At 39.6% G+C, this 23,294-nt stretch overlaps 3 protein-coding genes across 3 annotated transcripts; 1 reads left to right on the forward strand and 2 right to left on the reverse strand.

Annotated features, from left to right (window-relative positions):
* Positions 1–233: 233 nt before the first annotated feature.
* On the forward strand, positions 234–4,961 carry hpdb (4-hydroxyphenylpyruvate dioxygenase b). The gene is made up of 14 exons (XM_061037713.1): positions 234–302; positions 399–425; positions 620–682; positions 1,010–1,114; positions 1,408–1,450; positions 1,997–2,079; positions 2,169–2,258; positions 2,372–2,475; positions 2,586–2,663; positions 3,144–3,306; positions 3,394–3,465; positions 3,555–3,677; positions 4,154–4,270; positions 4,414–4,961. The coding sequence occupies exons 1-14, from the start codon at positions 300–302 to the stop codon at positions 4,522–4,524; spliced, it is 1,182 nt and encodes a 393-aa protein (XP_060893696.1). The 5' UTR covers positions 234–299; the 3' UTR covers positions 4,525–4,961.
* LOC132974769 (histone-lysine N-methyltransferase SETD1B-A-like) lies at positions 4,726–14,315 on the reverse strand. The gene is made up of 13 exons (XM_061039044.1): positions 14,170–14,315; positions 13,930–14,034; positions 12,866–13,136; positions 12,661–12,773; positions 10,548–12,209; positions 9,610–9,745; positions 9,090–9,506; positions 7,593–8,603; positions 6,775–6,941; positions 6,565–6,690; positions 6,025–6,144; positions 5,672–5,809; positions 4,726–5,568 (listed from the first exon to the last, which is right to left on the reverse strand). Exons 1-13 carry the CDS (start codon positions 14,305–14,307, stop codon positions 5,395–5,397), a joined length of 4,578 nt encoding a protein of 1,525 aa, XP_060895027.1. The 5' UTR covers positions 14,308–14,315; the 3' UTR covers positions 4,726–5,394.
* Positions 14,316–16,989: 2,674 nt separating this feature from the next.
* Positions 16,990–21,535, reverse strand: LOC132973979 (calcium release-activated calcium channel protein 1-like). Its single transcript, XM_061037721.1, has 2 exons — positions 21,178–21,535; positions 16,990–19,514 (listed from the first exon to the last, which is right to left on the reverse strand). Exons 1-2 carry the CDS (start codon positions 21,289–21,291, stop codon positions 18,966–18,968), a joined length of 663 nt encoding a protein of 220 aa, XP_060893704.1. The 5' UTR covers positions 21,292–21,535; the 3' UTR covers positions 16,990–18,965.
* Positions 21,536–23,294: the final 1,759 nt, after the last annotated feature.

A 23,294-nucleotide genomic window follows, 5' to 3' on the forward strand; every position in this document is an offset into this window, starting at 1 on the left:
TCTCTCAGCAGGAACATTTTACGCACAATCAAAGGGACAGGAATGAAGTGTTGAGGTCTAATCTGAGCTGTGGTATGTTGACATGTTTTCCCGAGTAATCATTGTATAACAGCAAAAATGCAACAAGCATCAATACTTTACCTCTTCTTCCTCCTCCTCCTTCTTCTCCTCCTCCTCCTCCTCCAACTTCTCCCCCCTCACTGGTGGGTGTGGACTCAGTGAACATCAATTTCAGCGTTTAAATTCTGAACTTCATTGTACATTTCATACTGACAGCCAGGTTAGGTCACCGGAGCAAAATGGTGAGTTACCCTTCACTGTTGAGTCGTTTTAAATGGCTTGCACTCGTCTTTTTTATTTGTAATTGGTTGACTTTTTGATGTTTTTCTTCATTTCAGACAACATACACAGATAAAGGAGAAAAGGTAGGTAACCTTAACATATTGCTTCCACTACTGAGCAGAGATGAAAAAGTATAGATTCAGCAATTATGCAGACAACAATAGAGAATGTCTTTTCCTTTGGGTTACTTGGTAACTTATTAACTTATTACAATAAAAGTGTGAAAAAAGAAGTAACTACTGTCAGTGACTACATTATCATTTCTTCCTGTCTTTAGCATGAGCAGGGCAGGTTCCTCTGCTTCGACCACTTAACATTTTGGGTTGGAAATGCAAAACAGGTAAGACACCTTTCTACTTTTTTGTTTAAGAAAGACTTTTTATTCAAGCATTTTTCCTCACAGATGGAGGGGTAGATGTTAGACACAGCAAGGCTATTGGTTCTCCTGAGGGGTGGCGGGGACTCAGTGTGGATAACCACAGAGCACTTTGTACATTTTAACACAGCACTAACTGAATACATCTCCACAAGTCACCAGGAGGTGGCGCTATGAGAATGTACAAGGCACTACCATATATATTTATGTATATTTTACCATATTCATGTATACTCTATAATATAACAGGCATTACTTGCTGCTGAATAAAATATAAATCATCTTTTTCAGGCTGCTTCATTTTACTGTAACAAGCTGGGATTTGAGCCTCTGGCTTACCAGGGTCTGGAGACAGGCAGTCGAGATGTGGTGTCCCACGCAGTCAGACAAGGAAAGGTAAAGAATACACAGAACCTGGAAGTTAAACACTTTAAACTGTGAGAACACAAATACATCTGAAGATTGTTTTAACTGTGACAAAACAAAAGTGTCAATGAGGTTTGAAGCAGGTTGAATTGATGTTTTACCAAGTGTTCACATTTGAAAAGGAAATGTGTGAAATGTAATGTCATACTGTATAGTTCTCTTTAGTATAAGGGATTATAGAGCAACATTTAGAGTTATCACATTGTAATTAAGTGGTAACAATCAAATAAATGGAACCATGTTTTTTCTGTTGTGTTTCACAGATCATTTATGTGTTCTCCTCCGCCCTGAATCCTGGAAACAAAGGTACAAAACTGATCAGGAGCTTTGTTCTCAATGTCATCAAACCATCTAAAATGTCATCATAATAAAAACAAGATCAGTGCAGTGCAAGTGTAAACTGAGTTTTACCCAGAATATTAAATCATCTAACAAAGCATCATTCGGACACAAAAAAATAATTGTGTGAGATTTTTTTTCTAACAATGCAAATCTCTATTTTATTATTGAACACTAATGGTTAGCAGGCCAGTGGAATTCCATTCATTATACTTGCATGTAATGGTCAGAAATCAAGCGCTATACTCCAGTGAGACATGATGAAAAATGACAGAATTATACCAAAACATCCTGATGTATTCTGACAAAAACTCTCTAGTGTGCAGAACAATACAAGTTATTTGTATCCAGTTAGTGGTGTGGGCTTTGCAACAGTCAAGTAGTATAATATTCATAAATACATTTTACTTACATTTAAGTTATTTTAGGTGCTGAGAAAGACACTTAACACATTCATTTATTAAGAATTGTTGATTTTGTGCAGCTAAAGAACATGTTGTGATCTTTTCTCAGAGATGGGAGATCATTTAGTGAAGCATGGGGATGGAGTGAAGGACATTGCATTTACAGTGCAGGACTGTGACTTCCTTGTGCAGGTAAAACTAACATTTTTAAGGTTGCATTTTTGCTATTGGATTCATATGTTCAAGTACATGATGCACTTTTCACACATCCTCTTCCACAGAAAGCCCGAGAGCGAGGTGCAGTTATTATAAAGGAGCCGCACACGCTGGAGGACAAGCAAGGCAAAGTCCGGCTGGCTGTGCTTCAGACCGTAAGAGACATTAGTCAGTGTGAATCCTTTGAACTAGGTGTGAATATTATGGTCTCTTTTTCAATTGAACACATCATGAAATTGACTCTCAAACTTTGTTTTGTTTTCTGCAGTACGGTGACACCACACACACATTTGTGGAGAGGACAGGTTACACCGGCTTGTTTCTGCCAGGCTTCAACCCCCCTCTGTTCAAGGACCCTCTATTATCCAAACTGTGAGTGTGAATCAGTTATTATGTTTCCTACAAGACAAATAAAAAAAAAAAGGGAGTATTACAACAAATGCAGTAACTCATTGTTTGCATGTGTCTGTTTTTCCACGCAGACCAAGTGGAAAGCTGGACTTCATTGATCACGTTGTAGGAAACCAACCAGATGATGAGATGGTTCCTGTGGTTGAATGGTAATTTACATTTTCTACACCTCTCTGTGTTGTGGTCTGTTGTGTTGGGATGTGATGGTGTGATGGGGGACAGGAGGGGTCAAACGGTGTCCAATTCTTGCATAACTCTGCTTTACTGGCGTCAGGGATCACAATGACTTTGCATTTTTTTAAGTGGGTCTCCAGCAGTTCTCTACATCTGGATCTTGTTTTTAGCCCATCATACAGGCATGAAAGGCGGAGGGGGAGGCAGCGCTCTAAATGAGGGAGCTCATTGGTCAATCCTAGAAAGAGGGGAGTAACAAAAGCCTGGAGCATTTTTGTGAAGAACCTCATGGAGCCGGCTCATAGCTCAAAATGTCAATCATTTTTGTTCAGTAGTCCACAGTGAAAAGCATAATGGCTGAAAGAGTTTGAATGATTATTTATTATAGATAATGTTTTACTTTTGCAGCCATGTTCAAACTTACATGTCTTATTCTATGGTTTCTGATCCTTTAGGTATCAAAGAAACCTCCTCTTCCACCGCTTCTGGTCGGTGGATGATAAGCAGCTCCAGACAGAGTTCAGTGCCCTTCGCTCCATCGTGGTTGCAAACTATGAGGAGACGGTGAAGATGCCCATCAACGAGCCGGCCATGGGGAAGAGAAAGTCTCAGATTCAGGTGTGATCACACACTTCAACAAGAAACAATTAGTCCCTCAGTAATGGTTAACTAACAGGCAGCATTTTCCTACATTTTCTTTACCAGGAGTATGTGGAGTACTATGGAGGTCCAGGAGTGCAGCATATCGCCATGAACACATCAGACATCATCACTGCAGTGAGTTTACTAAATATTCTTTAGCTTTAGTGTGTAGATTTATCCCTGAAGCAGCCCTGATGATGCTCTGATGAATCCCTGATTCACAGATCCGTAACCTGAAGGAGCGAGGGATGGAGTTCATGTGTGTACCGGACACTTACTACGACCAGCTGAGGGAGAACCTGAAAAACTCAAAGGTCAAAGTGTCAGAGGATCTGGATGTTTTGCAGGTCAGAACTAAGATCTTACTTTGACTGAATTGGAGGAATGATGCAGAGGGAACCTTATGTTTCAGTGTTTAGTTTCACAGTTGGATCCATTATGATTTTTGATCAATGGAAGTAATATAGTATTTCACAAATATACATTAAATGCTTATTGACAACACTGCTTTCTGCCTCCTCTTGTTAAACTGTTTTATCAAGGTATACATACAAACCATTAACTAGATGCTTACTGAAGCACATCAGTAGCAGGCAGACTCCTCTTTAGTCATTCAAAAGCATTTAACAGCTCCTTATTTTTCCTTATGTTCTACAAATACTTAAACCAATATGCATGCTAACAAGCAACCTGTTAATGGTGAAATGTACCTTAATGTTAAGTTTTTTTGTTTGTTATTTTACAACAGACATTCGCTCTAATGTAAGTAAAGTTTATTTTTAAAGCACCTTTCAAGAACAGATGTGATCTTATTCATTTCCAGGAGTTGAAGATCTTGGTGGACTTCGACGATAACGGCTATTTACTTCAGATCTTCACCAAGCCGGTTCAGGATCGGCCAACCGTGTTCTTGGAAGTCATTCAGAGACACAACCACCAGGTGAGGGCGCCACTGCACGGATGACAACTTGTGCAAGAGGGAACAGACAGTGCATGATTTGATGTCTTAATATGACAACACAAGTGATCACAGTTCGTACTAAAAAAAAAAAAAACTTACTTAAGTACATCCTTTCTTGACAGGGCTTTGGTGCAGGAAACTTCAAGTCTCTTTTTCAAGCCATTGAAGCGGACCAGCATGCGAGAGGAAACCTGACTGTCCTGACACCAAATGGAATTTCAAGGAACATTTGATACATGTTTAATCAGCAATAAATGTACTTTAAGAGTCTGTTTGTGGACTTATTTAGCTTTTAATTGGTATAATCGATCTTATATTGTTGGATACACAATACATGGAAGTGCACACAGCATGTTTATCAAAGCTGTTATTCTTTTAGTCTTTGAGTTACATGTTTTTTTTTACAATGTATCATTTAAAGAGATAAATGTGGATTGAACATGACTTCATTATAGTCTCTCCTGTTTCTTATTAAACATAATTTTCTTGATGTTCTTTTTACAATTGTAAAAAAAAAAGAGAATGTCACAAGTTTAACATTCATAATGCCAAACTATATATAAAATGTTGAAGAGAAAATCCATATTATCGATACAAGCTTGATTCAAGCAAAAACACAATTCAAGCTCTCGTAAATGAAAGACATTTTTGTTGTCATTTGAACAAAACAGACAATTAATCCTAACCGAGGGCTTCTGCATGATGTCCTTCCCTCCCACAGGATTAAGACAACAATATGGATGTTGACAAAGTGTTGCCATGTTTACGTAGACTGTAATGTGAAAATAAATGTGGTGATTTGTAATGTTTAGCCAGAAAATGAGGATGTTGTTTTTCACAGTAGTTGTAGGTGACACATTAAAAGTCATGTCAAACCTCCACTGATAAAGCTCCAGGTGTTTGTCCCATAAGGAAACCCTTCATCACTGAGCAGCAGCACCACTCCTCTGCTTCCATCAGCTCCAGTTTGGCCTCCAGACACTTAATGACTGCTTATTTTTCACATATTAAAAATGGATGCTTTCAAACATCTTCAGTGTCTGTGTTTACATTGTGCACTACCTCCGGGCTACTTTGGCTCTTGACATAATCAGGACACTTCTTCAGTTCAGGGAGCCACGGCAGCTATCTGCTCCACATAAACAAGGAATCTTTGTGTCCTCAATGGGAAACTTGTAGTCGTACGTGATCTCTTCGTCCACGCTTATCTGCTGCCTGGAGTAAATCACTATCTTTTTCTGAGAGTTCACAGTGATGATCTTTGCATAACAGTTGGGCTGCAAGACAGAATAAAAATCAGATGCAAGTCAAGCTTTGAGGATCATTTTTAACTAAATAGTGATCTCATCTAATCCTTTCTGATCTCCCTCCTTTACTTACATTGCAGCTGTGGTTGATAAATCTGGCCAAATTCCCACATTTAGTAGCATCAATGATGGTGTCCTGATCAACCCGGAACAAATAGCTGCTCCCAATGCCCTCCTCCTCGTACCTCTGCTCCCTCATGTCAGCAATGACCTGAAAGAAACGGATCACAGATTGTTATTCATCACTGTAGCTCATCTCACACTGCAGGAAAGTACCTCAGACAACCAGAGGACCCAAGATGAAAACTGAGCTAATCAGATGAAATACTTTTGGGAATAGCAGCTTGATTAAAAGCCCATCTGTGTTTTTTATCCAGATGGGTGTGTTGTGAACTTTTTTCTTGTTATCAGTTAGAGTTGTCTTACCTGTCTGACGATTTGGCCCACATACTCAATCACCATCTCATCCGCTGCTATGGGCTCCATCGCGAACAAGCCCCACTCGTGGATATGACTCCAGGTGAAACGAATTCTCTTCTTCCGGAACTGATTTAAAGAGATATGAGGAGTAACATGACCAAAAAGACGATCCATCCATCCATCCATCCTTATGCTGTTGCATATTTGTTATTTCTAAATCTTTGCTACCTGTGTTTTCATTATGTGTCTTTATGAAGCCTTTTGTAACTAAAAAAAGCTGTGAAATTTAAGGTTATTGTTATTATTATTACTATCATTATTATAATAATTACTTACTTTTGAGTTGTTTTATTTCAGGCTTTTTATGCCTTTTACTTGAGAGACAGGAGAGAGGATATAGTCGGACATTGAAGAGAGAGGGTGGGGAATGACATCTTAGATTCTAACCCAGGCTTCTGCTTTGAGGACAACATCCTCTGTACAAGGGGTTGACAAACTAATCACTAGGACACCCCTGCCCCTACTTTTGAGTTTAACCTGACTTACCTTTAGCTGGTTGAACTTGACCAGGTCACTGTCACAGCTGAACGAGGACAGCAGACGTCGCTGTTCAGACCTGAAGTCTGATCCAGCTCGCAGGGAGGTCGGCTGCTGGGCTGGGATGCACTTCCCCTGCAGATATACACACTGACATTATGCATTGACTGGATGATAATATCTGGGCACTGGATCATCAAACCCTACCCTCTTTCATACCTGAGTACTCCTACATGGAAGCTCAGTGGTCAGCTTTGTGTTGATGAGATACTTTAATTTATCTGTCTTGCTGATTCTGTAGAATCCTTCGCTGCGAGCAGAGCCAGTCCTGTGGTGGGGAAGCCAGGGATTGTGTTCATCACTTGTCTCAGGAACAACTTTGGTCAGTGAGAAGCGGTTAAGGATGTCAAATACAGTACATTAATTACACAGCACTGTTTACCAATCAAATAAGGTTATTCATGTGTTAAATGATGCTTTAAAAGCAGAACTTTCGATGACTCCACAACACAGTTTTTATACATTTCCAGTTACTTAAGACGCTTTCACACATGCACTACGCTTGTAAAATGTCATGTAACACTGTCCAGGTGGGGTGCATGTGTGAACGCAAATGACCAAATCTGTGAACTCTGACTTTATGCCAACTTTTTTCCTGCCAGCCCAATAGTAAAATGCTGAGTGGGCCCATGTGAGACCACAGCAGGTTGTAGTCTATGGGAAATAGGGAGGATGATACCATCGCTGAGTGAGGTTGTTCTGCTTTAAACTCTCACTTCAATTGCCTGTTTGTTTTCTTAAAAATTCCTCCTCCTGCACAAGCTACCTCCCCCCTAAAAAAAAGGCGTATTTAAGATCACGAGAGTGCATCTTACACAGATGATCTCCTGCTGTGACGAGCATGTCCTGTGTGAAAGGAAAGGCAGTTCCTGGAAATATTAGTTTATATAATTTCTGACACGGTCCTTAAATTAATGCTTTAAATTGAATTTAATCTAATATGCAATTAAAAAGTAAAACCATGTCATAAAGGATATGAGGGTGAGGTATCCACAGGGTGTCATTCAGCCACCCAAAGCCATTATCCTCCTCCTGTAACCTTTCGTATGTGCACTGCAGCAGCCTCGAATCTTCCTCATCCAGGCCCTCCTTCCAAACCCGATGAATTATCCTCCTCTCCTCACGGAGTGAACTCCACCTGTTAGGACGGCAACAAGAGGAACGAGGCGGACCTGTGATTCTTTTCAGGTATTTCTGTCTTTTAAAGATTCTCCTCTTTAGCCTCCTCAGATGTTTTCTCCTCAGTGAGGATTTCTCTGTCTCTCTCCTATTCTCCTCATCTAGAAGTCCGGGCATGTTTTCCAGTCCCTGCAGAGGCTTCATCCTCACACTTGACCTGACCCACATGGGCCTCCCATCAGCAGAGTCAGATGAGGACTCAGATGGGCTCAAGGGAGAGGAACCCATGAGGGACTCGCAGAACAGAGGCTGTGAGGTGGTTGTTTGAGTTTTCCTTCTGTGGACTATGGCTCTTGGAGGTAGGATTATGTCCCGTCCTGGAGTCTTTGGGGCTGTGATGTATGGGTTGGATGGCACAGGAGGGGCGCTGCAAAGATTTTGGCACATCACTGTGCTACTTCCTGACAAGATGGTCTCTCTGCCTGGTGTTGCTGGAGCTCTAACTGAGCTGCAGAGAGTCCATCTTCTGTCCTCTCTACCAGGAGTTTTAGGCCTTTCCTGATATGATGGGTATGATGGCAGGGGATCAGAGGGAGCAAGAACAAGCTCAGAGCTTGTTGGAGAGAGAGAGAGGACTTCTTCTGCAGAGTCCTCCCTTTCCAGTACTTCCACTATCCCCCTGCCCGGTGTTTGTGGTCGTTCCACCTCCTCCACAGCTGGAGATGTTGGCTTACTTCCTAACAGAAGGTCAGGGTCACTGTCCAATACGTAGCCTGAAGGGGTTAGAGGCCTCAGGTTTTCTATGTTCTCAAGTGGCTCTATCCTCCATTCAGGGCTCTCCATTTCCACATCGAGGTGTGGCTCTGCTGCTGCACAGATAAATCACAAAAAAAACTTTAAAATAACAAAACATTAATACATTTGGAAGCTTCAGATTGTTTTTCTCTATTGCTTTCTTAAAGCTACAGAGAGAACCCCTGTGCTAAAAGCTTTATGTCTTATCAATTAGCTTAACCTGTCCTTAACATGCATAGGTTGTGTTTCTGACAAAACATAACCCTGCTGTCTTTTAACAGCCAATCATGTCACATCATTGTGAATGTTTTTTGCAGAAAAATGGAACAAATTCGGTTTTCTGCGGCATGCTGTCAAATAGCCTTGACGACACAGACCCATTCAGGCTTTAACAATAATTATAGATAATCAATCTTGTTGCTGATGGTTTGATTTGGAGGTCATATAGATGCATCAGAATTAATTTCAGTCTTTTTGAATCCCTATTTAGTATATTTCTTAACTGTCCTAAGGTATGAAATATTTCCATTTACTGCTCAAAAACATACAAGACTGATAACCTGGGAGTCCAATAGGCGACAGGGGATGAAGAATCTCCTGGGGTTTGCTGGTTTGGAGCTCCATCATGGTATCTAAATCACATATTTCTTGCTGAAAGGATGTGAACTCGTTCTCCTCAGTTTCTTCCCTATGAGATGGAGTAGACCAGTCCTGCAGCTCCAGCTCCAGCTCCAGCTGAGCACCAGGTGTTAACGGGGCAGAGGGTGTGACGGGTGGTTCAAGCTCCATTGACTCTTCATCTGACGATATAATGATACAGTCACCGCTCCTGTCGTCCCCACTGCCCTCTGTGTCTTCTTCGGGACTGAGGTCTGAGTCTGACGAGTCCTCGAAGCTCTCTGAGGTGAACGAGTCAGAGGAGTCCAAGTTTGATGAGCACTCGCTTTCCTCCGACAAGCTGCTCTCTGAACAAGTCTCTGTAGTAGAAATAATAGAAAAGAAACAAAGCCATACTGTACTTAAAGGTGTGTGATCATACACAAGTGTTCAGTGTTGCAACTGAATGACCTTTAAACATACCACTGCCTAAACTCTGTTCTCCTTCACTAGTTTGGCAGATGACAGCATCTTCATCCTCCGTGTGTTGTTGTGCAAACTCCTCATCTTCCTCGGGTTGATTTCTATCATCACTTGCGTCATGATCCTCTCTGTTGGACTAATCGCAACACCAGTTATTGACTCTTTCATCATTTCAATATACAGACATACTTTTTAACGCAATATCTCTATTTACCGTGATCTGAGGATCATCATCAACTGGCAAAATATCCTCAACTTTGTTTGATGTTATTTCTTTATCTTGAAGTGTGCCTTCTTCTGAGTTCCCCTCATCTCCATCATCATCATCTTCACTATCCAGCTCATGTGGTCTTGCATGTCTGCGTTTGGCTCTCTCAGATGCAGGTCTACATGTGTTCACCCCCTGCTGCACTTCTAAAAACCACATGGAAAGAGCACCGCACACATCAAATCAAGCAACAGGCTACAATAGAAAGTTAAAGTTAAATGAAGCCTCACTGTGTTATCATACTCACCAGACCGTTCATGATTAGAACACAAAACATTATCTGTCTTTTCTGATGAAGCTGGATCATCTTCTTTTTTCCTTTTTACCTGCACAACAAGATATCATTTTGCATTACATCATGCCATGCATAACTCAGAGATCAATGATGAGTTTACTTCATGTTAAGGTAATCAGAACAGCTACCTTGAAGGACGGCAGAGGAGGTTTTCTGCCTTGGCCCCTGATGTGACTGACTGGATCTGTTAGTTTGGTTCTCTTTTCAGCACTCAGTGACCCATTTTTCAAAGGAGAAACTAGTATCTTAGTTGTAAAAAAAAAAGTAAAAATTAAGAAACTTTTGGCTCCAAAAGTGCATTAACATTAAGCACACAAAAATGACTCCTTTATTTGATTTGGTTGACCACAGTGAAAAAACAAGTAAAGAACTCACCTTTGTTTTCTCCTCTAGACAATCCCACCAGTCCTCAAACGCCTTGAAAGCGACACCTTCAATCATTCGTCGTGTTATGTCCTTCTTAATGATGGACTTCAGTTCATCCATAAATACTTCTAGAACTTTTTCTATTGTGACCTTGTGAGGATTTTCCCGCAGGAGTGGGAAGCCTGGAGGTGGCACAAAGGGGTTAAACCTGGGAAAAGGTGGAGCTGGCCAGGGAGGTCGAGGTAAAGGTAAAGGTGTGCTGCCAGGCCTGAGAGCAGTCCCCTTATCCAAACCTCCTATAGGCTGAATGGGTAAGGGGAAGGTGGGCGCAGGAGGGGGAACAGAAGGAAGCAGCATTAAAGGTGGAGGGGGTCTTAGAAAAGGTAGTGGAGGGGGGATTGAAGGAGGGGGAGGAATGGGGATGGGGGGGTGATGACCTGGAGGTGGGATCCAGCCTGGAGGTGGGATGGGGATGGTACCATTTGGCAGGCGAGGTGGGACAGGTGGAGGAAAGGGAGGGATAGGGAAGGGAAAAGGGGGGACTGGTGGATGGCAAGATCCGGGTCTAATGACAGGAGGAGCATGAAGAGGAGTGGTGCTCTTAAGAGAAGAGAAAGGTGGAGGCAGAGGACGAGAGAGGATCTCTGGTGTGGGTGTCAAAGCTCCAGGTGGTCCTTCGTCTTCATTTTTTGCCCGATGTTCATTGTTTATGTGAGCCCTCCTTTCCAAATGTTTGAAATCAGAAGGATTTGGAGACTGGGAGTTCCTTGTGAGAAATGAAACAGCATCAGCAGTTTCATCGTCTTCATTTTCTAGCCAAGCTGAACTGACATCCCCTGTGTTGTTGCAGAAGTGCTGATGGTCTGCTTTGTAGGATCCACAAGGAGACCCTGGTGAGCAGGGCGATGCTGGGCTGTCCTCAGAGTCCAAATCTGTCCTTCTAACAAAGTATGAAGGATTAGTATTCTGGCTGTTTATTAGTAAACTTTCAATGCGAGAGTCCAAACTCTCAACCTCTGGATGAGGGCTGACAGAGGAAAAGTCAGCATCAGGTGGAGACAAGTTTGTTATGTAACTACTTTCATTATTTGCTGTCTGCTGGTTAGCCGTTAATTGAATGCTCATGATGCTGAAAGACTTGTGGTTTAAAGACTTGGATGTAGTGCTGAGTACTCCTCTGGACTCCTCAAAAGGGGAGACAATGTCAAAGGAAGGCTCTGTATCATCCAGAGAAGATGATTTCTCATTTTGACCCCACAGTGTGAGCTGCTGCCTGCTGGTTGGTATCTGAGTCGTGTTTGGTGTGTGTGTTGGCTGTGGTTGCCAATGCTTTAAAATGAAGTTGGCATCTGAGACTTCGCCGGATCCCCTGTGATACCTCGCAGGTTTACCATGGCAGAGCTCTCGTCTTATTGACGGTTTGTGAACACTATATGTAGAGGGCTCCCCCAGGAGGACTGGAGTCGCCTGAAGACTGGAGTAGCAGGAGTCCTGGGAGAGAGGAGTAGCAGACAAGCAAGGAGTGCGGGGGGTTCCCTGAGAACGCGGCGTGAGCCCAAAGCTGCAGGGTGTATCGTGCCAAATACCCGAGTAAGCGGTGTCCAAAGACAAGGGGGTAGCGATGCTGGTGGGGCTGGAGATACTCGCCTGTCTCTGGGCAGCTGTGCCCCCCTATGTGGATGCAGAATGGATGGATAAGAAAGGCAACATGACATGAATACAGGGCATGAAAACAGACACATTTGATCATGTTTTTTTTACAGATGATATTATTATGTATCTGTCCAGAATATGTGTTATTTCTCCTGTGTTGACCAAATTCTTGATGATTTAATTACATCTTTTGGGGAATCCAAGGTAAATAATTCTAAATCTGCCACTAAAGAAGGTTTTCCATGCTTATTTTGACCTTAAAATGAATTGCTGAGGGAGTGGGACAATGATTGTAAATTTTAATCTATGTTCCAATTTGTGGTTTTTTTATACAAAAGAAAAATACAAAACACATTTGTTTTAAATAACAGATGGGAAACATGATGCCTAACAAATGTATTTGTTTAAAAATACTAAATTCCATTATTCCTTGAAATTCAAATCAGAAATGATAGCAGTAAATGTTTACCAGTAAGCTGTCGATTAAGCTTTGAAGAGCTCCCTCACTGCTGCCCACTGGCAACGTCCACGGAGTGTAGAGGCCATGTAAGAGGAGCTGGAGGTATCGAGCCCTGTTTTCTCCTGAGGAAGGATATACGTTTCAATGATCATACAATTCCACAAAATGTCTACTGAGTACATAAATTGCAAGTTATTCATAAAGCCAATGTTACCTTTGGGATCGATTTCCACATGAATAATATTTCCCATCACTGATGTCTGATGCAGGTGCTGAACAGCTTCTTTAGCAGCCTTCACTGTGTCGAAGACGACCTTTGCGAGCCCTAAGTGCTTGTTGTTCTTTGGACTGAAAAATATTTGCACTTCTTCAACGTTCCCATGTTTTTTGCACAAATTAGTCAAGAACGCCTCCCTTACATTGTCGTTCAACCTGGAGAATGTCACTTCTTTGGGAGGAACAGGGTCGATATACCACCCATCAACCTGAAAAGAAAAGGGTAAACAACTATTGTCTCTCTTTTTTAAAGGTTTATTTTTTGGAGCTTTTTATGCCTTTATTTAGAGAACAGATAGTGGATATAGTCAGCAATCGGGGAGAGACAGAGTGGAGAATGAAATGAGGCAATTGTCCCGCTTGGAGGGCCACAGCCTCCATACATGGGGCAGGTACACGATTTTTCCATGCAACTTTAGAAATTTTGCTAACGTCATATCAGAAGTTAATACTGTTTATTTACACATCCAAACGTATTAGATACTTGTTATTGGAAACTATACCTACCATATGGGAGCCTACGTGTCATGAATTAAACGCAACAAGACAAAATAAAGCTTTATGATGCCTTTAGAAATGGATTAATATAATGATAATCACAAGGAGTTTGTCACTTGTGCTTTTTCAATTGCTGTATTATCTTTGAGTTGGAGAGCAAACAAGCATTTGAAAAGTGTTGCTTTTCTAGTTAATGTGATAATAATTGATCATTTTGATGAGCATTTATCAGTATTAACTGAAGTTAAGAACTCAATATATCAGGAAAATTATATGTAAATAATCTATAATTTAAAATTATCACCTATACAAAACGGGTTATATCAGCTCTTAACCATTTAGCCGGTGAATTAGCAATGAATGTATTATTAATCTGACAGTGACCATTCTTCTGATTTAATTACTTTAACTTTAAAACTTTTTTTTTTTTACAATGCAGTAGGCTATTAGTAACAAAAACAAACATTAAGAAAGGGTTTGGAATTCTCCAACCTACAAAATTACCTTAAATTTAGGAAGTAAAAGGTCAGTCTTGATGAATTTGCTCCACAGGCGGCAGATACGAGGATCTCTGAGTGTAACCACAGGAAACAGCCCTAAGTCCTCCACCTGTTCAGGTAAACAACATCCATTATTGTGATGGAAAACGTGCCGTTGTTCAGGGCAATACAAAAGCAGGAACATATTTTTACTGGCAATTGTCCATGCAGCACAAACAATAAACAGATATTAAAAAGTGCTCACGGGTATGTTATAATATTGTCCATCATAACGGTACACTTTGTACAGTCCTTTTGTCAATGCGGGATCAATAATCAACTTGCAGCTCGTCCAGTGCTGAGGCTGTGTCTCTTTTTCAGAAGTTTGTTTGTCGATTTCCATTACATTCGTCAAATCCTGGAAAGACAGCAAAATAAACACGGTAAGTTGTCATTTGTTCCTGGGTAAAGAGGCTACAGCTGTTAGCTGACATCAGCAGCCCACTGGAGGTTAACACGCCCCGACAGGTGATGGAGAGCATCACCTGTAACGTTATCCTTCTCTAAAGATAACAGGCTGTCAAATAAAATACTTACAAAAAAACTCAAAGAAAAAGTACTTAAATAGTTCAATCTTCCCCACCTGTACCAAAGGAGTATCCTCTGATGGAGTAACATTGTGAAAAAGCTGTTGTTATTTTCGGTCTCTTCGCAGTTGCTTCGCCCTTGTTACAGATTGTATCCATCCGCATGCAAAAAGAAGTCCTAAAATAGATCCTAGAAAGGCGGAAGAACACAAAATGTGAGAGGAAGGTAGGTTTACAGGTAGATCTAACAGGTGTGAATTTTCTGCTTCAGCAGAAGAGTGTATGCACTTTGTTTTTTGTTTTTAAATGAATTATCGTCACAAAAATAAATAAATAGGCTAAATCTATAGAAACCGTGAAGGCCTTTTATTTGTATTATCACAGTTTATCATGACATAAAACTTTGACTACATGCTAACAATAGCCTACATCAAATTAAAACATTCATCTTTTTAAATGTAGCACGTTGGAATTATTAATTGGATATGTTCAATTAAAGTTTTAAGCATTTCAAATGGAAGTGAAATAAAATGCCTTAAGATTAATGTTTTATAGTTTATAAAAGGTAAGTAAAGATATCATTACATAACATAGATGAAATATAATTTATACCAAATGCAAAACATATCGTGCAGTATCTGATTATTCGAATGATGAAAGGTAGATACAGTATATTTGGACTGTGTATTTTTGATAAAGATTCAATTCTATGTCTATAAATTATTAGTATTTCAATGTATTTCAATAGTTGTAAATTTGTACATTGTACTTTTATTTTATTCCTATCTATTATTTTATGCACGCTCTTCTTGTCTTTTTACTGCTGCAGCGCTTGAATTTCCCCACTGGGGATAATAAACGATTATCTTATCTTATAATGAATATAATAGGACATAATGTGAACAAATAAATCACTATCATATGAACCAGATGAAAGTATTTTACATTTTATATAAGTCAAATAAAAAAAAAAAACACTAAATAGCACAACGATGAAAACAATTGCATATAGTATAAGAACATGACATAATATTGATGTATAGTTAGTTATATTCTTTATAGTTATATAAAATACTGTAGAGGAGGAGAGAATGTGGAGGAGCTGATTAAGTGAAGGTGGGACTATTTATAGATGTGTTTAAAGGTATGAGTGTTTCACATCAACATCTCTATCATGACTGTGTAATAACTAATGCAGCCTCAGTTTCTGTTTATCTCTGGGTGATCTCTTCAGTAGATACAGTGCCAGGACCAATATACACTTGAAGCTTCCTTCCTCATCAATCCTAGAAAAGCTAAGCATGGCCGACAAAGCATCAGGAGGAGCAAACAGAGGTAACAGCAGCCAGAGAGAGGAGTTCAAGCCTGCTATTTCAGGAGACATTTGTGCAAGATTTTCATTTGAAACTAAAACCCATTTAAATCTTTTTACTCAAACAAACATCAGAGAACAGGTATTGGTGGACAAAAAATAATTCACAGCCAGGAATATATCTCTTCTGTGTTTGATTTTTTTTGATTGAAGGTCCAACAACCTGCAAGTAAGTTCTTTTTTTTTCTCACTCATGACTCAGAAACTTCCTTGTTAAACAGGAAGCCCAGGTCCGTGGAAGGCATGTAGCAACATTCCTCTTGATGAGGGAAATGTGTACATACCCATTTGTCTTCAGTTAATCTAAAGATAATTATGTTGGTTATCCGAGAGCCTTTCTTTACTTTAGCTTTCAGGATCATTGGTCTTAATTTAATAACATGAGTCACTGATTTTTTTGGTTGTGGCTGAGTTTGTTAGTCAGGATCTAGGTTGTGACACTTGTTAAAGTTCTAGTTTCCATTGCAGGTTTAAATCTAATCAAGATAAGTATTATCTCCTGTTGAATTTATCCAGACACATTATTAACAGATCTGTGTCCAACAGGATTTAACATATCGTCACAGACATACAGTATGTTTCTTCAGTGTTTTGGTTGAGCACGGCTTGGCAGGTTTAAATTCCCTTTAACCTACTCCAATTGATGTTATTAGTCTGAGTATTTGAGCAACACACAGGAGAAATAACACCTATTCAGCTTTAATATCGGACTCGGGTGACCTTCCATCTTGACCTTTGTTTTATTTTGAATTTGCAATCTTCCCATAATATGACACTTTCACCAATAAAATGTTTTCATGAGGACAGAATGATGTAATGGTGCAGGAACACTGAAGCTAAACAAACTCATGGAGACTAACCATGCTCTCTTACAAACGTAAACGTCATACTTTTGACAAAACATACCGTTTGTTACTCAAGAGAATGGCACACACGTGAATGAGTCACAGTTCATTTGGATGCCCGTTGCTCTTACAGTAGGCTAACCTCACATTTGTGCGTATTTCCTGTGTGGTTTTCCTTTTGAGCTCATAGTTTAAAACACAAGATAAATAATGTTTCCTTATTTGGTTTGGGTTTTGTTTGTGTTGTTTCTAATGCAAGTCTAAAATAAATAACACAAAAATCCTCTGGTCTGTTTTATTCTCAAACAAGCAACTAAAAACATCCTGGTGACAAACCCGCAGCTCTGTGGGCTGCTTACAACACACACACACACACACACACACACACACACACACACACACACACACACACTAAAAGTTCACTTTTAGCGTGTGTATGAACACAAGCAGTGATACTTCTCTATACAAAGTAACACAACACTGGATTAAATAAATACACAGCAAAGGTGAAACAAAGAAACATGTCCCCTCTTTTGCACTTATCTGTGCTGAACGGTTGAAGTGGCAGTTCACATGAGAAGAGTCCCAGAGTGTGAGCAGGTGACGAAAACAAGGCTGACACTAATTTATTCTTTGTTTTTAAAAAATGTTATCGCTTTAGAAAAACCAAAAACAGCACTTTGGAGCAACAGTAAAAATCCTTTAAAATGATGGCTTGTCAAAGATATAACCATTGTTCATGTACAACCTGAATACATAGTTTGGAGTCTGTAACATAACAATGACACAGTATAAGATTCATGTATGTGGACGGTAAACAAATAATATTGCAATAATGACCACAGCATCTCCATCATTTAAATACAGTTTAGAATAGATATACTGTGTGTTTAATGACCTGATTAATGATGAACAGAATGTATACATTCTCAGGTGTAGTGACAGGTTTAACATACAGTATTTAAAGAGTTTATTAAAGGATGGTAGCCTATATATCAATAAGAATATGCTGTCATCATAACACTGTGACATGTTTGTACCTATGTAAAGAATCGTTTCTCAAAGCAAACACATGCAAACAAACTCAGCAATGTACCACAGGACAAAAAGAACAAACCAAACTTCACACTTAAACATCTTTGGGCCTCAAAATGTGTAACCTAAACAACATGTCAACATGCTGTGACCCGTGATCTACAAAAAGTACAAAGCACAAGTGTTTCAATACGTGAGTGCTTTATACTAACGCTCTAGGAGTACAAAGCCAGTAACTATTTTATACGTAAGCGGATAGTAGAATTAAAAAAGCAATGGGAAATGTAGCAGAGATCTCTTTTTTTTACCCAAGATTGATTTCATGAGAAGATGACTCCTCTGAAGGAAGAAAATGAATCTCAAACACATAAAACAACAACCTAACTAATTCTCCCTTACTATAAATAATAAAAAATGGAGGACAACAGAAATAGAGGAAGATATATTGAGTTTTCAGAGGACTGGAAATCTAGGTGAGGGAAATTGAATGTAAACATTTGATAGACCAAAACCAACCGTTAAGAGCTACGTAAAAAAGAAAAGTCACTAAGAAACGCTTCAGTGCAATAACACATTTTGGGTTTACAGCATGCATAGCCTTTCTGATGATATTAAAACAAGATCATTGAATAATGTATTGATAATTAAGGCTTGGTTCAGCTCCATTCAAAGCCTCATCTGAAGCCAGGTACATGTGACAACTAGAGACACCAAGTTTATCAACCGTATGAACGTTTCAACATGAGGTTGCAATGGAGCTAAGTTCAATAGTTAACCTCCATCAAAAAAAGAAAATTCAGCCTTCACATTCTGAAAATATTTCACCTCACAGACAGAGGGCATTTAAACCAGCTCTGTTCTTTTGTGTGGAAGAAGCATGCTGTCACTTAATCATTGTCACTGTTTTGATCTGATGGGATGTCCTCAGGTTCACAAGTGACACAGATTTTCCCAAGTGTCATGATATGCCACCATTAAAACCACTAAAATACAAATGCCTGAGAGCAAAAGATGTACCTTCAGGAAAAAGGTAAACTACTTCCTAAACATGCACCATCCAAGCATTGGTTTGAAAACTGTAACACTCCACATATGACGCTTTCAAATTAAAAAAATAAGCCCAGTCCATAGACATTAAAAAATAAAGCTTTACAGTAAAAAGAGATTTCCGGAGAAAACCCTTGCTCAATGTCAGCTGCAGTTATATTCTCATTGGCTCTTATCAAGGGAAATGGACAGAAGACTTCAGGTCTTCGTTCTCGGTCCGGTGATCGAGCTGGTTCTGCAGCCGGATGACTTGCTCCAGCTCTCGGATCTGACGGTCCGTTTTGTGACTGACGAGCGTGCGGTAAAAGTGCACAGCGAACATGATGAAAACGATCCCAAAGGGCACCATGATGCAGGTGGAGGCGATGGCTGCAGCCTGACCAGAGCTTATGGTGTTGTTTTTGTCTTCCGTGTTGCTTTTGAGGGGCAAGAACTTGACCCAGCACAGGAGCATCACCTCGGTGAGAAAGAGGAGGGTGCCGATGACCGTGGAGAAGGCCCAGGCCAGCTCTATGTGGTGATGCATGCGCTCATGGGGAGACTCATTGACAGAGTTGAGGTTGTGAACGTTGCTGACCGCCTCGAGATTTGGCAGGATGCAGGTGCTGATCATGAGGGCGAAGAGGTGAACCGCAACAAGAACAGTGGTGCAGGCGCTGAAGGCTATCAGCAGCCCGGGGGGGTACGTAAAATCCCGCTCCAGCTGTACCTCCACCATGGCAACCTGGAAAATAAGACCGGAAAAATGTCACTTTTTGCTGCTTATAGTTCAAATAGTGGAAGTGTCTTTATTCAGGCAGTTTAGTTATGATTGCTTTACATCTTTAATAGCAATATATTTGTTACCTGCACTTTTGGTGGTTCTGTGGTGTTTGTTAGAATTTAGAAAACGTGTAGGTCTGTAGGTAACCTTCAATACCTGATTGTTTAACATTAACCTATGACTCTGTGATAATATAGGCCTACTATTTTAATACAGATTTCATGTTTGTATTACTGTCCATGTTTCTACATCAAAAGCAAAAAACCAAATCAACTACACACAGTAATGATCGCTTTCTACGTTATGTCTGTTCATACAACAGTTTGCTCAAAACGTTTTTTCTAATTCTGTTATCATGTGCAAACATGTCCCTAACAGACAGCAACAGACCAGCCACTGTTCTGTCACTTTATGTTGATATTGAAGTACTGCAGATAGTACGCCTATGTGTTGTTGCCAACCAGGTGTGTTACTCTGACATGTTCTGTTTCTGTGCAGTGCTGTGTGTTTTAGTTTTAAGTGTTGTATCATTGCATGAAAATATTTGAACCTGTCACATTACATGCTCTTTTTTTTGTAAAACTTGGATTTGAACCCTTGGACTCTTGGAGTTTTTATTTTGATATTAAAGAGCTAAAGTAACCCTTCAGGTGGGCTTAGGTATCCAGTGTCAGTTAAAACATTTAGGACAATAAGATGAAGGACACTACTCCAGATGAAAAAAAACCACACATTTTGACCATTTTGGTTTTACAGAAAGGAATGTGTCATTTAGGAGCCATTGAATATTGACACAGTAACCTGCTGTTGACAATAGTTACAGCAGAGCTACTGATACAAATCACAACAACTGGTATCCTTATTATCCATTTGCAATAAGAGTTCAGAAACAGTTGTACTAAACCTGTAACTAAAATGCCTTCTTACAGATAAACACACCAATATATGATTGTTATTATCAGATTTGTTGTTTTCTTTTGTTTACTTTTCAAAGTTAAAAGAATGGAGTCATAGTTGATACTCTGCATATTATAACCCTAAGTTTCATAAATGAAGTAGGCTGTTGCTGTTTTATACTCACAAATATTAGCAATATTTTGCATTATGACAATTTATGAATTTTATGTAGGCTATTTAGCCTAGTCTATGAAAATAAATCAAATTAGGAAATAAAATAATCATATGCTTTGGCATTGCTCTTGTGCGGTCTACTTGTTCACGCGGAGGATAGAACCGGGATTATAAAAAGGTGTGTGGGCAATCCCTAAAGTTTACATAAACTTCAGATGCTTTGTTGAAGCACAGGGACACATCGAGTCAAAACGACTGAACGGAAGACTGCAGCTTCGTTTGCTTCCGTGACCTTTAACTTTCCACTTGGTGTAGCCTACCGTCCTTAATGAAATAAAGCAGTTTTTAAACCATATTCTTTGAAAGTGTGCACAAAGGCTGTCATTAGGCCTGAAAAGTGTCAGGATCAATCCAGCTCTTACGAACAATAATCTGCGTCACTTTCTATAACAGCGTTTGGAGCCTACGGCCTATACAGAGTTTACAGTCATGTAGGCTAATAAACACTGAGATCACTGCGAGATGAAGTATGTGGGTCAAAACTTTCACTTACCATCGCAAACCCAGACAACAGAGCTGAAGTCCGGCTGGTGGCTTTCAGTTTAGCTCGACTCAAGTAGAGTTTCCTCCACGACAGAGCCTGCATGGAGTGCTCGTTTAAACTCATCCCAAAAGTTGATCCAAGTCACGACACTTATGTTTTATAAATGTTTTACAAATAGTTAATACGTTATTAACCGAATAGAGTCACAAGTTAGAGACCGCTGAATTAGACGGAAGAGAAAAGAAAAAAAAAAACCTTCGCAGGAAATGTGTTTCGGAAGCGATGCGACATTTACCAAACACGAAGGAGACGAGCTGTGACACTATCAAAACTTTTCTACAGCAGCTGACTGGCTGGCTGTCAGAGTCTGTCAGGAAACACCACATACCCACAATCCAATGCTCTCTCCGGGTGGTGCAACAGGTCGCCCCCTGGCGGCTATAGAGGAGTACTACTCTTCACATGTGATGCCTCGTACTCAAGCCAATTAATGAGTAGGGTTAAAGTAATATGTTCATACTATATCTACAATATCAGAAGGATAAACATAAATATTCATTGTAGTTTTTTTTATTTATCCCAAACAGATAGGCTATTCAACTTTAATATAGGCTACATTTCTCACAGTTGTTTCAATCAGGGTATATTTAGCCTAAGCCTACCACAAGTCATCATTTTGCTGTTTAATGCTTTCGATTTCATTTCTTATTCTATTGGTTATTAAGCACCACATGGTATTAGCCTACATTTTTCTTGCAGTATGTGTAAACCTACTTGATAATTAACCCTGCATTACAAAAGCAGTAACCCATTTATAACACACAATTAAAAACATATCCATTTAAAAGCGTGAGACTAATAACACAGGTGAAGACAATGATGGCAATCAACACGGAGGCAAACACAGGATTAAACACAAGAAACACTGAGGACAAAATAAATCAGGAAACACTGAAGACGGAGAACTCAAGAATAACAAAACACACTAGAACATGGAGAGGCACGAGGATAAGGAATGACAAAATAAAACAGGAAACACTGAAGACAAAACTAGGAACCCATCAACACAAGGAATCATGAACACACAAGGGAAACAAGCAACACGGGGAAAAAACGGGAAACTCAGAAAATCTACAAAATACAAAACCAATTCATGACACTCGACATCTTTTGCTCAGGAACATGTGCTTGATAGTAAAAGATAATGTTGACACTGCTTGGTAAACAAGAGGATGCAACATAGCAGTTATAAAAGCAACAAACATCAGAGGGTAAGAATCAGAAACCAGGATACTGTGTTTTGCAAATTCAAAAATAGTTACAAGCACACCTAATGCATTCATCAAATCATTACAGGGGGAAAAAAAGAATGGAACAATGGTTACCACTTGATCCAGCCGTTGAGGACCAAATCATTTATTTTAGTCACTCGCTCGTCACCTCTGAGACCAGGATTAAATCATAGTCTGCGATGCTTTTGGTTTGGGCATACCAGTAACAACTGCCGATGTTGGTGGAAAGCTGGTAAAGGATCCAGTCTTTAGTTTGTCCATTTCAATGACATCACTGAATCAGTGACTGAGACTGTGTGTGACATCATCACAACTGTCTGTTGTAATGTACATTTTATAGACATTGTATGTAGTATCACATCTTGCATATACTGAGTTTGTTAGAGTTTTGTTTTGTGTTGTCAAACACTTCCATATCAGTGATAATGAAGCATACATTGTTTGAGTAGCCAGATTAGATTAAGAAATACAATTACTCAATAATGCAAAATCCACTTTAAGTCTTGATGAAGTGAATGCCACTAAAACACATGTATAGTTCTTTTCAGCACATGAGCATATTGATTACTTATAGTGATACTCTGATGTTTTTTAAGAACATTGCAGTCTGATATCACATCAATCAAGGCCAGAAGTTAAATGGAGCATGTATTTCTGCATGGTTGGAAATATTATTTTCTCCAGAGACAATTTCAGAAGCTGGCTGGGCATATTAAAGCAACTCTAATAGATAAAATAATCACGTAGAAGCAAAACAATATATCTTTGTTTCTATTCTTATTATGGTCTTCAGGTAATGAAATTAATCATTTGAATTCCACTTTTATTAAAGTC

Source organism: Labrus mixtus, chromosome 5 (assembly GCF_963584025.1).
Source record: "Labrus mixtus chromosome 5, fLabMix1.1, whole genome shotgun sequence".
NCBI classification, from domain to species: Eukaryota; Metazoa; Chordata; class Actinopteri; order Labriformes; family Labridae; genus Labrus; species Labrus mixtus.